The 14,256-nt window shown below is 41.7% G+C and overlaps 1 protein-coding gene across 1 annotated transcript in view; it reads left to right on the top strand.

The window, feature by feature from the left end:
* The window catches only part of rasgrp3 (RAS guanyl releasing protein 3 (calcium and DAG-regulated)), a 161,122-nt gene that overhangs the window by 99,665 nt on the left and 47,201 nt on the right, over nucleotides 1-14,256 (top strand). Inside the window, exon 8 of the mRNA XM_072264870.1 lies at nucleotides 12,927-13,043. Within this exon, the coding sequence (XP_072120971.1) occupies nucleotides 12,927-13,043 (117 nt within the window). The remainder of the gene's footprint in view (nucleotides 1-12,926; nucleotides 13,044-14,256) is intronic.

Genomic DNA, 14,256 nt, shown 5'->3' with positions numbered 1-14,256 from the left:
TTACGTTAAATTTTACAGATCTCCTTTCCTAAGGGCTACCATTCTGTTCCACTGTCATCATTACATAAATTTTTGTTCACAGTTTATTGAATTGTTAATTATAAATTCTCAAGATGCTGCAGTGGCAGTCAGCAACATGTCTCTGGCTCAGTAGACCAGGCCACTGAACCCTAGTTCACCATGTTCCTGCTCCTTCCAGTGGGACACTTGACTGTGAGAACTTAACATGAGAGGGAACTGTGGAAGTCTTTAACGTAGCAGAAGTCCTCCTCATATTTAAAAAGTAATTGGACGTACACCTGAAGGACCACAATATACAGTGGTGGAAGCCAATAGCTGGAAGTACTGATTTTGGTTGGCCAGCTTGAACATGATGGGCCAAGTGTGCCCTAAATTTCAGTGATTTTTGTGACAGGACAGGAGGGGATATTGTGGTGTATTAAGCTAAGACCTTGGAAGGATTTGTAGGGAATGTTGAAAGTTATGAATTCAGTGTACTTGGGAGTCAGAGTAAGTGAACAAGGATAGGTGATTGAGATTTGGGATGGAAGTGATAGAGTTATGGATGATCTGGTGCTCTCTGAGTTCAGATTAAAAGAGAAGCTGATGTTTGGTTGGGTGAGGTGAATTAGGGTTGAAGGTGGAAATAGGTGATAGACGACTGTGAGGTCTGAGATTCATCATCTTTGTGGTTCCATGTGATCAAACATAAAACTGTTCTTCTCTTCTATTTGTTGGTCAAGGCTCATGATGAATGAACCTATTGGCTTGCCAAAGTATCTTCAATGATTCACAGTGGTTTTTCCCCATTCCCAAATTATTTGGTGTTCCTTTGGCAAATGTGTTTTGTATAAGTTAAACCTTAGCTACCAAAGGTACTCACTTATCCTGGGATTAAAACATTATTAGAACTTTGAGGATAATTGCAGGCTGAATAGACTGGATAAGTGCTTCCTCTCAGTAACGTTCAGAGCAATGTTACCACAATTATGTGAATTATGTTTGTTTTTTGCCCTCTACATTTTTTTCTATGTTCATAATCAGTCTATTATCAATGAAAAGCCTCTTTGGAAGTTGAAACCTATGTCCTTAGTCACACTTGAATACCTGTTAGGTTGTTCATTATAAACAAGGAGATCATATCTGACCTGTGACCAACTCTATGTTCTCGCCTTCATCAAAATTCCTTGTTATCTTTGGTTTATAAAATCTGTTATTCCCAGACATAAAACTAACAATTGATGCAGCATCCTTCGAAGTTCCTATCTTCCCACCATTCTTAAAGAGCACTGGTACTCCCTACCTTATGAAATCTTGCTCTATTTTTTAAACTATGTACCTGAACCCTAGACTACCCATTTAGCAATATTGCCTCATCAGTTATGTGTCCAATCTTGAGAACTGTAATCCCATCACACTTTCTTAAGCCCAGGAACTGAATGGTTTTGATATACCAGATAATCTTCTGGCACAGACTTCTAACACATAAGCGGTGACTTGTTTTGTTATGTCTGTGAAAGGGGACACCCCTTTCCTGTGGTATGTCAAATTGTCAGGTGAACAATTAATTTGTGTTGTACCACAGATCACGGCCTTTCTTGGGGGCTTTGCTATTGCTTGCTTGGTGGGTGGAGGGTGCTGATGCTTTATGTACGGAAGTGGGTGGGGAGTGTCGTCGCTTTGCCGCTTCTCATGCATGGGGGAGAGTAAGGGGACCTTGGGTTTCTGGTTTTTTAACTGTCACTCGTTCTTTTGTCATAAGGGCAGTGGCTGGGAACAGACCCAAGTGCAAGACACAGACACTGAAGTACTAGGGACAGGACTAGGATACAGGGTGAGGGCAAGGACATGGACAGGAAAACCAGGAACCTGGAACAGGACTGAACAAGAGAGCTAGGAGCCCGGGCTTGGACTCCGAGCCAGAGACTGGACAAGGACCCAGTACCTGGGTCTTGCCTCTGGCTTGGATCCCAGAACCAGGCAAGGACAAGGCTTGGCAGGCAGACAGGACGAGGCAGAAATCTACAGGCTTGAAGCTTGAGGCTAGAGGCTAGAGACTTGGCTTGGCTTGGCAAGAGGCTGGAGGCTGCAGGTAGGAGACTTGAGGCGAGGCTGGAGGCAGGAGACTTGAGGCTGGAGGCTGGAGACTTGAGGCGAGGCTGGAGGCAGGAGACGAGGCAAGGCTTGGCAGGAGGCAGGAGACTTGAGACTTGAGGCGAGGCTTGGGTCCTCCTGGGCAGGGCGCGGATCACCACCCGACAGAGGCAAGGGATGGGAAGGGACAGAACCAACCCCAGGTAACGGCAAGACAGCCTGGCTTACCTGGGTGGAGGCAAGGGACAGGAAAGGAGCTAGGAACAGGGTGGCTCCAGGACCAGACAGCAAAACAAGGCAAAGCTACTGGCAAAGCAAGGCAAGATGAGAACTTCAGGTGAGGCGAGAGTTACCGGCAAGACAAGGCAGGGCAGGGCTTCAGGCAAGGAAACAGAAGGCAGGGGAAGGGATACAAGGAGTAAGGACAAGAACAATCCAGCAGCCATGCCCTGGTCTCTGGAGGTATTTATGCAGCCAGCCCCAACTAGCATCAGCTGACTCACTTAGAGCTCAACAAGACAGAAACAGGGTAGATAGGAAAACCTGGAGCAAGGGTCGGTGGACCGGACCGTGAACTGGAATATGGACTTCACAGACCAGACTATGACATCTTTGGCCATTCTTCTGTTTTCATGGATGTCTGTGAAGAAAAAGAATTTCAGGATGTACATTGCATACATTTTTCTGCTATTAAGAGGAACTATTGAATTTGTAAGTGGTCAATTATTTTGATATGACAGTGTTACAATGAAATTGACATGTCAACATTTGAGGGGAGAGTTCCCAATTTAGACTATAACACATTGGAACAGAAGAAGACATAGGACCATCATACCCTTGAAACTGGTGGGTAAACTGTCCTCGCTGGATCTCAACACCTCCCTCTGCACCTTGATCTTAACAGAAAGGCCACAGTCAGTCTGTGTCTCTAGCAAAGTCTCTAGTTCCATTGTGCTGAGCACTGGCTCCCACCAGTGCTGTGTGTTTATTTTGCTACTGTTCACACTGCTGACACATCACTGTGTTGTATGATTCAGCTTAAACCGTGACATTAAGTTTGCCGATGACCCAACAGCGGTTGACCTCATCAAGATCAATGATGAGTTGGAGTACAAAGAGGAAGTGGAGTAGCTAGTGGACGTGTGTGTGGACAACAACCTAAGGATGTGGAGAAGACCACGGAAATGATTGTGGACTTCAGGATAGTGCAGATGATCTATCCCCCTCTGCAAACACATGTCTCCTCCGTAGAGAGAGTTAAGAGCACCAAGTTCCTGGGAGTTCACATCCTGGATGACCTCACCTGGTTCCTTAATACCACTTCCCTGAACAAGAAGGCACAGCAGCTCCTCCACTTCCTAAGGAGATTGAGGAAAACAAGGCTTGCTCCCTCCAGCTTAACTGTGTTTTATAGAAACATTGACAGCTTTCTGACAATTTGCATCTCCATCTAGTATGGGAGCAGATGAGCATTGGACTGGAAGTACCTACCAGGGTCTGTGAGAATAGCTGAGACGATCACAGGGGTCACCTCCCTAGCATCCATCGGGGACATTAACCAGGAGTGCTGTGTATGCAAGGTCCTTAGTATTATTAAGGATCCCACCCATCCATTCAGCATCTTCTTTGACTTTCTGCCATCGGGCAGGAGACTCCAAAGCATAAAGACAAGAACGGTCAGGATGAGAAACTTGTTTCTTCCTTCAGGCCATTAGGCTTCTGAACTTCCTGCCATATCACATTTGAAATGTCACCGGTTAATCTGTTCTGCACTTGACAATATTTAATTAATGCAGTTTTCTTTGTTTATTTGTGTATAATTCATGTATAGAAATTATCCTAAATTTCATAAGTTATTGTGTGTTATGTGTGTGTTATGTGTACTACTGTGCTTTACTCCCTGGCTTGGAGAAACATTGTTTTGCATGACAATATATTTATATATAATTAAATTGCAACAAGCTTGACTTGAATTTGGCTATTTGGTCCATGGAGTCTGCTCTGCTATTCCATCATGGCTTTCCTCAACCGGTGGGGAGGGAGCTTCTGAAACATGCTCCTCACATTGGCCAGGAAGTTGGCAGGCCTGCCCCACGTTGAGGTTGTAATGTTGTGGAGTTCATTGTAAAGCAGAGGAGACTGCACTTCAAAAGTTCTCAGCCTCTATTTCTCCTCAACATTTGGATCACTACAGGCCAGCTGTGAGATATCTGTGGTTGCTGCTGACGATGTGGTAAGTATAAATTACCACCAAAGTGAATTTACCACCTTGTCTCCCTTTGGGTAGTTAAACCCTGCTTGGTGGCAGGAACTTGACTGACATCATACCCAGAGCCTAAATGCGCAGCAGAAAAAAATCTTATGCAGCCTGCTACTGCGCTTTATCCCTGGGCTTTGCTAGCTGTCAAATCAGTCAGGACATTGAATATTTTTAACTGCTCTTGACATTCAGAAACATCTAAAATCATTTTTTGGTTATTAGAATTCTATACATTAACTGTAAAGTTATATAAAAATAAAGAAGTTATTATAAATAGTTAAACCATAAAAACATATAAATTAGCTTGATGTAACCTTCAAAATTCTAAGTAAACTTATTATCATGGTATCTAGAGTATGTGTCACCATATACTACCTTGAGATTTGTTTCTATGCAGGTATTTATGGGGAAATAAAGAAATACAATAGAGTCTGTAAAGAAATCTATACATAACAACGACTGACAAATATCAGAAAGAGCACAAATTGTGCCAATAATAAATAAAAATGTAAATAAGTAATACTAGGAGCATGAATTTTAGAGTCCTTTACAGCCTTGTCCCTCCTGACCTTTTCACTCCTGAATAATGAAGGTTCCTACACACGTGCATTAGTGTGCCACAGCTGTTAGTTCTGTGACCTGACGTTTCAATCCCGACAGGGAGTTTTCCCTGTGACCATGTGCGTTTCCTCCAGGTGATCTGATTTCCTCAAACTACCCAAAGGTGTGCTAGTACACTAGCTGGCCATTGTAATTTCCCAGGCCAGTGAATCTCAGGAGAATTGATAAGCATAGATGAGAGAATAAACTGCAGGTCTACAAGAAAATGAGGAGGAAATAGGATTGATTAGGTTGTTCTGCTAAGAACCGGCATGGAACCAAAAGACAAAATGGACCCTTTCTGTATAGCAATGGGTAAGTAAAGTCAGTTGTGTGTCTTCAATGCTCTACATTTACTGCATTGATTGTATTGTATTTCTTTGCTTTACTGTGAATGCCCACAAGAAAATGAATCTCAGGTGACATAAACATACTCTGATGATAAATTGACTTTGAGCTGCCATGTAGAGGGACAGAGTTGGTGTCTTAGTGGCAGAGTTGGCAAATTTAAAAATAATGTCTATGTTCATTGAGGCGTCACAAGCTTATTTTAATATACCATACTGTGCAAGTAGGAAACGCACTGTACGTGGTTATCATATTCATGATATTGTGGAACAGAATGTTCAGTATGAAGCAGGTTATGACTCAGCGAGAGATACAAATGGATGATCCAATGCTGTGGCTTCTGAACTGACCCCTTTCCCCAAATGTATCTATGCCTGAACACTCAATGGAGTGTTCCTCTCTTTATCAGAGTGTAGTTCTGTTCCCTGTCATTTCCTCTGTTTTTTCCTCTGCTTTGTGCTATGCGTTAGTTGCAGGAAAACAGTCGCATGAAAGGAAATGAGTAGAAGTAAGAGAGAGAGAGAGAGAGAGAGAGAGAGAGAGAGAGAGGGATGAGTCATGATCTGGATTGACAGTTCTGGAATTAAGCATCCCTGCTCAGGAAGGGGATCGATGGAAGACAGCTGATGACTGATAAACAGCTGCCCCCCCCCCCCATCCCAAGTGAAACTAATGCTTGGCTGGGGAAAGTACAGTTTCCAAGCTCCGGGTTCTCGAATGCCACAAACAATTGGCCAGCGGCACCTGTCAAGGAAACAAGTGCACTCATAATGGTCAAGATAACCTATTCGTAATAACACAGTCTGGAAGGGTAGTTATTTCTGATAACCAAGACCTTTCCACAACTGGAATAAATTTGAAAATAGACCACATCTATTTAAATAGTTCACATCTTCAACTCTACAGCATATCCTATACCTTCCCTTATAAAACTTGCAAATCCACCTCCTATACCAACTAACCTATCATGCCTAATTACAACATAATCCTGCAAAGAAAAGCTTAAATATGGTAACAACCAGGTTTTCTGAACACATATAATATTGGGTGAATTTAATAATTCAGAAATAAACTTCTCAAGGTCTTGACCATTAGAAATCAGGCTTTTCTCATTCAACTGTAATATTCTTAATCCCATAATGTACCTTCACAAAGAGACTGAAATACGGATACCACATGCATCAGAGCTTCATTTACAGATTCCCACATAACACCAGTTATACCAAGATATTTTTCAGGAGCTTTCACAATAATTTTAATTTTATCAGTACGACTAGATGCATGAGCAGTACAATTCAGCACATTGATTATAAACATCACAACCTTCATTTTATCAACTAGTAACGTATCTTTAGTAAGAGAACTGTGATGCCAACATATAGCCACTGACTTTACATTCTGAACTTTAACTGATAATACTTTATCAACATATGATTTAACCTTTTGCAAGGCCTCTGCATAAGACACACCTAACTGTACTTTAACCTGTTGAACTACAGCTGCCTTCTTAAGCACTTCATGTCCTCTATAAGCTACACATGTTCTCCTCTGCAATTACAATGATTAAACTTTACACCTTCACAAAAGGCGTAGAGGAAAGATATAAGTAAGGTTGAAAGAGTGCAAAGAAAATTTGCACGGATGTTGCTGGGACTAGAGGACCTGAGTTATAGGGAAAGATTGAATAGGTTAGGACTTTATTCCTTGGAACATAGAAGATTAAGGGGGGATTTGACAGAGATATACAAAATTCTGAGGAGTATAGATGGGGTAAGTGCAAACAGGCTTTTACCACTGACGTTGGGTGGGATTGCAACTGGAGGTCATGGGTTAAAGGTGAAAGGTGAAAAGTTTAAGGGGAACATAAGGGGAAACATCTCTCAGAGTGTCAAACAAGCTGCTTGCGCAAGTCATGCATGCAAGCTCCATTTCAATGTTTAAGAGAAGTTTGGATAGGCACTTAAACAAAATGACAGGTTTTGCAGAGCTGATTAAGGAGGCTGAGAGGTATAAGGTTGAGATAGTTAGAATAGGTATTTCATACCTTCGAGCCTGTGAGAGTGGAAGAGTGGCATTTTTTTGTTTATTCATTTACGGGATGTGGGCATCGCCAGCTAAGCCGGCATTTATTGCCCATCTCTAGTTGCCCTCAAGAATAGTGTAGAAATTGAAACAGCAAATGCAAAGAGCTCAGAATTCAAACAATGTATAGAGGTGTAGAGCAGGAGGAGATGACCAAGACTGAGAAAGGTGAACCATAACAGGGTTTGAAAATAAGTGTATGAATTTTAAAATTGAAACTTTTACCTAGACGGGAATCACAGCTGGTCAGCACAAACAAGGATGTCAGGTGACCAAGACACGATGTGAATTAGGATTCAAGTTTTGCTGAGTAGGCAGTTTAAATGGTCCACCATGGACTAGATGGGCCAAAGGGTGCCGTATTTTACTGTGGCTCTACGTCTCTAACACATATCCCAGCCATTTTTGTGAGCTTGCTGTGGAGATATTAACTGGAGTGGGGGATAAGTGCGGGTTCTGGTTGGTTGATCTTGTATAGTATTGGACCTTGCGTCTCATTTACACGTGACCAATTAACTGTGGGGACCTGTGGCAAAGGGGAAGGCTCAATTTGTCTGGAACAAAGCATCCAGATCTTTTTTTTCTGAATATAACATAAAACAAAGAAAAATACAGCACCAGAGCAGGCTCTTCAACCCACAATGTTGTGCCAAACCAATTAAATTGGTCTTCAAATGGCTAACTAAATTAATCTCCTCTATCTACACAATGTCCACATCTTTCCATTTTTCCTACATTCATATGCCTATCTAAACACCTGTTAAGTCCCTAATGTATCTGCCTCTACCGCCAATCCAGGCACCCACCAACCTCTGTGTAAAAAAATTGCCCCTCACACCTCCTTTGAAATTATTCCCTCTCACATTAAATGCATGTCCTCTGATATTAAACATTTCAACCCTGGGAACAAACTCTGGACAGCTTTTATCCCATAACATTGATGAGGATGTGCTTCCTTCCCCACTACGTTGGAGAGTGAAAGCACCCACTTCGAACCTTTGGAGCAGAGTGTGCCATTGAATGTCCGAACCAGTGAGGATGCACTGCTGGCTTTTTATTTAATTCAGCTGAGTGTCTTTTTCCAAGCAGTCAGTAGGGCTGTGAGCAAAATGGAATCCTGATGAAATTTCCCAAGAGCTATAAACCATTCCTATGGAAGACACATGCATTTTCCTGTTCTCATCTTGCAAGATTTTACTGCTGTTATTTCCCAAGGTTAATGGTAAAGGAGCTGATGTGTGAATCTGTCAGATGGCAACAGTGCTGTAATTTTCCAAACTGGAAATGCTGCCTCGCTCAATTTATTGTTGATTGGATAACAGACAGAATAATTAAAATCTGAATCATTTGTTTTTCCAGCAATCAAAAGTTGCTTCAGACTCAGGAGCAGCGACAGCTTTATTATCATTGACACATGTTGTAAAATTTTGGCAGCAGTACAATGGAAACCTAAAAAATTAGAGCAAAAGAAAGCGAAGTAGTGAGGTAGTGGTCAGGAATTCATGGACTGTTCAGAAACAGGAAGAAGCTGTTCCTAAAATGTTGAGTGTGGGTGTTCAGCTCCGGTACCTCCTCTATAATGGTTGTAATGAGAGGAAGGCATGTCCTGCATGGCGAGGTTCCTTAATAATGGATGCTGCATTCTTGGTAGATCACTTTTTAAAGACCTCCTTGATAGTGGGGAGGTTTGTGTCCGTGCTAAGTTTAAGTCTATAGCTCTTTGCATCCTCTTTTGGTCCTGTGTGTTAGAGCCTCCAGAAGATAATGGAACCAGTCAGAATATTCTCCATGGTACACCGTAGAAATTTACTAGAGTCTTTGGCGACATAGTAAATCTGAAAATACTAATGAGGTATTTAGCTGCTGGCATGCCTTCTTCATGTTTGTATGAATATGTTGGGCCAAAGAGAGATCCTCTGAGATGTTGATGCCTAGAAACTTGAAAGCCCTTTCCAACACTGACCTCTCAATGAGGACTGACGTGTTCTCCCCACGTCCCCTTCCTGAAGTCCACCATCAATTCCTTGGTCTTACTGACGTTGAGGGCAAGGTTATTTCTTTAAATTATGGTCAGATAGACTTTGAGCCTTGAGTGTCTGTGTTTATTTATTATTTCATTCATATTACTTCAATAATGTATCCCAAAACCAACTCCATCAACTTTGTTTGTGGTGCTGAGTAGCAGATCTAATCTCTGTTTCCTCAGTTAAAATATTATCAACACAGAATAGTTTCTGCTGAATCTGACTAAAATTCTATAGGAAGTGTGTGTGGTCCTTCAGTTATTAGTTATCCTCTTCTCTCACTCATCATATCAGCAATCCTTTGTTCTGCTCTGTGTTAGGCTATCCTACAATACAGAGAACAGAACAACACAGGAACCACAATGTTGTGTTGAACCATTTAAATTAGTAACCAAATGTCCAACCAAACTAATCATTTCTGCCTACACATTGTCCATATTGTTTCATTTCCTGTACATTTACTGTATGTACCTGTCTAAAGGTCTATTTGCCTCCACCACCATCCTAGGCCAGGCATTCTAAGCACCCACCACTCTCCGTGTGTGAAAAAAAATACTTGTCCCACACATCTTGTTTGAACATGATTGTTATGGCTTGCACTTTATTGTTGACCTGCACTGCACTTTTTCAGTAGCTTTTACACGTTAATCTTCATCCTTTTATTTTACGTTCTTCTCACTCAATGCGCTGTGCAATGACTTGATCTGTATAAACAGTATGCAAGACAAGCTTTTCACTGAATGTTGGTACATGTGACAATATACTCCAATACCAATACCAATCAAAGTTAATGCCTGCATTATTTTAGTTTTGAAAATAACTATTCTGTTTAATTCCATTCCTCACCATTTTCAGTTCCATTTAGAGAAAAGGATATAGTCCTGTTGCATCAAGATATTGTGGTGTGAAGAACTTCCATGTATTGCAAAACACTCTATGTTTTGTATTGCATTCCATCCATATGAGGCTGATACCACATGGGCAGATAAGAGACTCTTAGACATCATTATCATCATTACGTGCTGTGTCATATGACAGAGGAGATTATGGTCTCATGATCATGATTGTTCTTGGCAAATTTTTCTACAGAAGTGATTTGCCATTGCTTTCTTCTGGGCAGAGTCTTTACATAACAGATGACCCCAGCCAATATCAAAACTCCTCAGAGATTGCCCTGGCGTCAGCAGTCACATAACCAGGACTTGTTGGCACAGCCTCAGAAATGAGGGATGTCCTTTTAGAACAGAGATGAGGAGGAATTTCTTTAGCCAGTGAGTGATGAATCTATGCAATTCGTTGCCACAGGTCATTGAGCTTGATGGATTCTCGATTAGTCAGGGCATGAAGGGATATGGGGAGCAGGCAGGGGATTGGGGCTGAGAGGGAAAATAGATCAGTCATGAAGAAAAGGCGGAGCAAACTCAATGGGCCAGATAGCCTAATTTATATCTAATGGTCTTATGATCTTAAGTGCAGCAGCCGCACATACAATCATCCACCACCTGCTCCTGTGGCTTCATGCGACCATGATCAAGGGGTAAACAGATGCTGCACCTTGCCCAAGGGTGACCTGCAAGCTAGCAAAGGAAACGAGTGCCTTAAACCTCCTTTGGTAGAGACGTACCTCCATCCTGCCACTCACTTAGATAGGCACATGGATGTAAAAAAAATTACAGGATAATGGGCTGCGTAGGAGGGAAAGATTAGACTAATGATTTAGATATGTCAGCAAAGCATATTGGGCTGAAGAGTCCATACTGTGCTTACTGTTCTAACAGTTGAAGTCAGAAGTTTACATACACCTTAGCCAAATACATTTAAACTCAGTTTTTCACAATTCCTGACACTTAATCCTAGAAAACACTCCCTGTCTTAGGTCAGTTAGGATCACTATTTTAAGAATGTGAAATGTCAGAATAATAGTAGAGAGAATGATTCATTTCAGCTTTTATTTCTTTCATCACATTCCCAGTGAGTTAGAAGTTTACATACACTCTGTTAGTATTGGGTAGCATTGCTTTTAAATTGTTTAACATGGGTCAAACGTTTTGGGTATCCTTCCAAAAGCTTCTCACAGTAAGTTGCTGGAATTTTGTTCCATTCCTCCAGACAGAACTGGTGTAACTGAGTCAGGTTTGTAGGCCTCCTTGCTCGCACACACTTTTTCAGTTCTGCCCACAAATTTTCTATCGGATTGAGGTCAGGGCATTGTGATGGCCACCCCAATACCTGACTTTGTTGTCCTTAAGCAATTTTGCCTCACCTTTGGAGGAATGCTTTGGGTGATTGTCCATTTGGAAGACCCATTTGCGACCAAGCTTTAACTTCCTGGCCGATGTCTTGAGATGTTGCTTCCATATATCCACATAATTTTCCTTCCTCATGATGCCATCTATTTTGTGAAGTGCACCAGTCCCTCCTGCAGCAAAGCACCCCACAACATAATGCTGTCACCCCCATGCCTCACAGCTGGGTTGGTGTTCTTCGGCTTGCAAGCCTCACCCTTTTTCCTCCAAACATAACGATGGTCATTATGGCCAAATAGTTCAATTTTTGTTTCATCAGACCAGAGGACATTTCTCCAAAAAGTAAGATTTTTGTCCCCATGTGCACTTGCAAACTGTAGTCTGGCTTTTTAATGGTGGTTTTGGAGCAGTGGCTTCTTCCTTGCTGAGCAGCCTTTCAGGTTATGTCTATATAGGACTCGTTTTACTGTGGATATAGATACTTGTCTACCTGTTTCCTCCAGCATCTTCACAAGGTCTTTTGCTGTTGTTCTGGGATTGACTTGCACTTTTCGATCCAAAGTACATTCATCTCTAGGAGACAGAATGCATCTTCTTCCTGAGCGGTATGACGGCTACGTGGTCCCGTGGTGTTTATACTTGTGTACTATTGTTTGTACAGATGAACGTGGTACCTTCAGGTGTTTGAAAATTGCTCCCAAGCGTGAACCAGACTTGTGGAGATCACAATTTTTTTTTCTGAGGACTTGGCTGACTTCTTTTGATTTTGTTTGTAAACTTCTGACCCACTGGAATTGTGATATAGTCAATTAAAAGTGAAGTAATTTGTCTGTAAACAATTGTTGGAAAAATTAGTCGTGTCATGCACAAAGTAGATGTCCTCAACATCTTGCCAAAACTAGAGTTTGCTAATATGAAATCTGTGGAGTGGTTTAACAATGAGTTTTGATGACTTCAACCTAAGTGTATGTAAACTTCTGACTTCAACTGTATGTTGAAAATATAGGTGCACAGAAGTCGTATAAGGGAGAAGCAATAACAGGATGCAGAGAAAAGTGTTGCAGTTACAGTGAAAGTGTAGTGCAGGCAGACAATAAGGTACAAGGGCCATGTGAACTAGATTGTGAGGTCAAGAGTTAAACTTTATCATGCAAGAGGTTCAGGCAGTAGGAAGGATGGAGGGGAGGCTGGTCCTGGTGACTGTGATGTGGATGTGTCATTACATGGTTCCATCTTTCGCTGCTGACCCTGTATTCACCACATCTATTTCAGAAGTTGCTCCAGCTCCAGAACTTCAACACGTTGATGGCCGTGGTAGGAGGCTTAAGTCATAGTGCAATATCGCGCTTGAAGGAAACCTTCTCTCATCTTGCTCCGGAAGTTACAAAGGTAAGGTTGTGTGGATCCTAATAGTATCATCAAGGATGGATAGAGAAGGACCACGTGGTCTATTCCACGTTCAGACTGTGTACCTTCTGCGCTAGGATGGATTGCTTTATTCTCATTGTCCTTTAGGATGAAAGCTTTAGATAGTGATTTGGATTTTAGAGAAAAGGAACGGCTTTTATAAGCATGATAAAATGTGTTGTCTGCAAAGTTGGAACTTCGTTTATTTTCTGATCCTTAGGGAGTCAGGAATAACGAGTAGTCTTATTTCAGTTTATTTTAGAGTACAAGCAATCATACGAGTACTAATCAAACCAATAAAGAGCTGAGAAACGATGCTAAGAGGTGTATGTTCAGTGGACAAAGGAATAAAGAAGGCAAGATGGCACCTCTGAAAAATCTATCACTTTTAGAATAAGTTAAGGAAAATCCTTAGTTAAGAATGAATTAGTTAGAACACATTACATAACTAAAGCAATTATGTCACGTGGATAATGTGCTAATACTTAGCCAATGGAAAATGACAAAAGTGATAAACCATTAGTTTAACTGCTATTCCACCTTCTGTCATTGAGTGAATAATACACGAGTTTGTTAAAATGTAGAAAAATGATAAAAAATAGTATTTTAAAGCAGTGGTTTCCAACAGCAGATAAGATCATAAGACACAGAAGAACTGGGCCATTCAGCCTATAGATTCTGCTCAGGCATTCCATCTTGCTGATCCTGGATCCCACTCAATCCCATACACCTGCCCTCTAACCATATCCTATGATGCCCTGACTAATCAAGAAATTATCAACTTCGCCTTAAATATACCCACAGACTTGGCCTCCATCACAGTCTGTGGCAGAGCATTCCACAGATTCACTATTCTCTGGCTAACAAAATTCCTCCTTGCCTCTGTTCTAAAAGGTCTCCCCTTGATTCCGAGGCTGTGCCCACTCGTTCTGGATAGCTCCACCACAGGAAACATCCTCTCTACATCCACCCTATCTAGTCCTTTCAACATTCGGTAGGTCTCAATGAGATCCCTGTGCATTCTTCTAAATTCCAATGAGTACAGGTCCAACGCTGCAAATGCTCCGCATATGTTAACCCCTTCATTCCCAGAACCATCCCCGTGAACCTCCTCTAGACTCTCTCCAATGACAACACATCCTTTCTGAGGTAAGAGAACCAAAACTGCTGACAACACTCCAAGTGCTGCCTGACC

This window comes from Mobula birostris, chromosome 8, assembly GCF_030028105.1.
Source record: "Mobula birostris isolate sMobBir1 chromosome 8, sMobBir1.hap1, whole genome shotgun sequence".
Taxonomy (NCBI): domain Eukaryota; kingdom Metazoa; phylum Chordata; class Chondrichthyes; order Myliobatiformes; family Myliobatidae; genus Mobula; species Mobula birostris.
The sequence above is the reverse complement of the archived record's forward strand: the minus strand, read 5'-3'. Positions and strand labels throughout refer to the sequence as shown.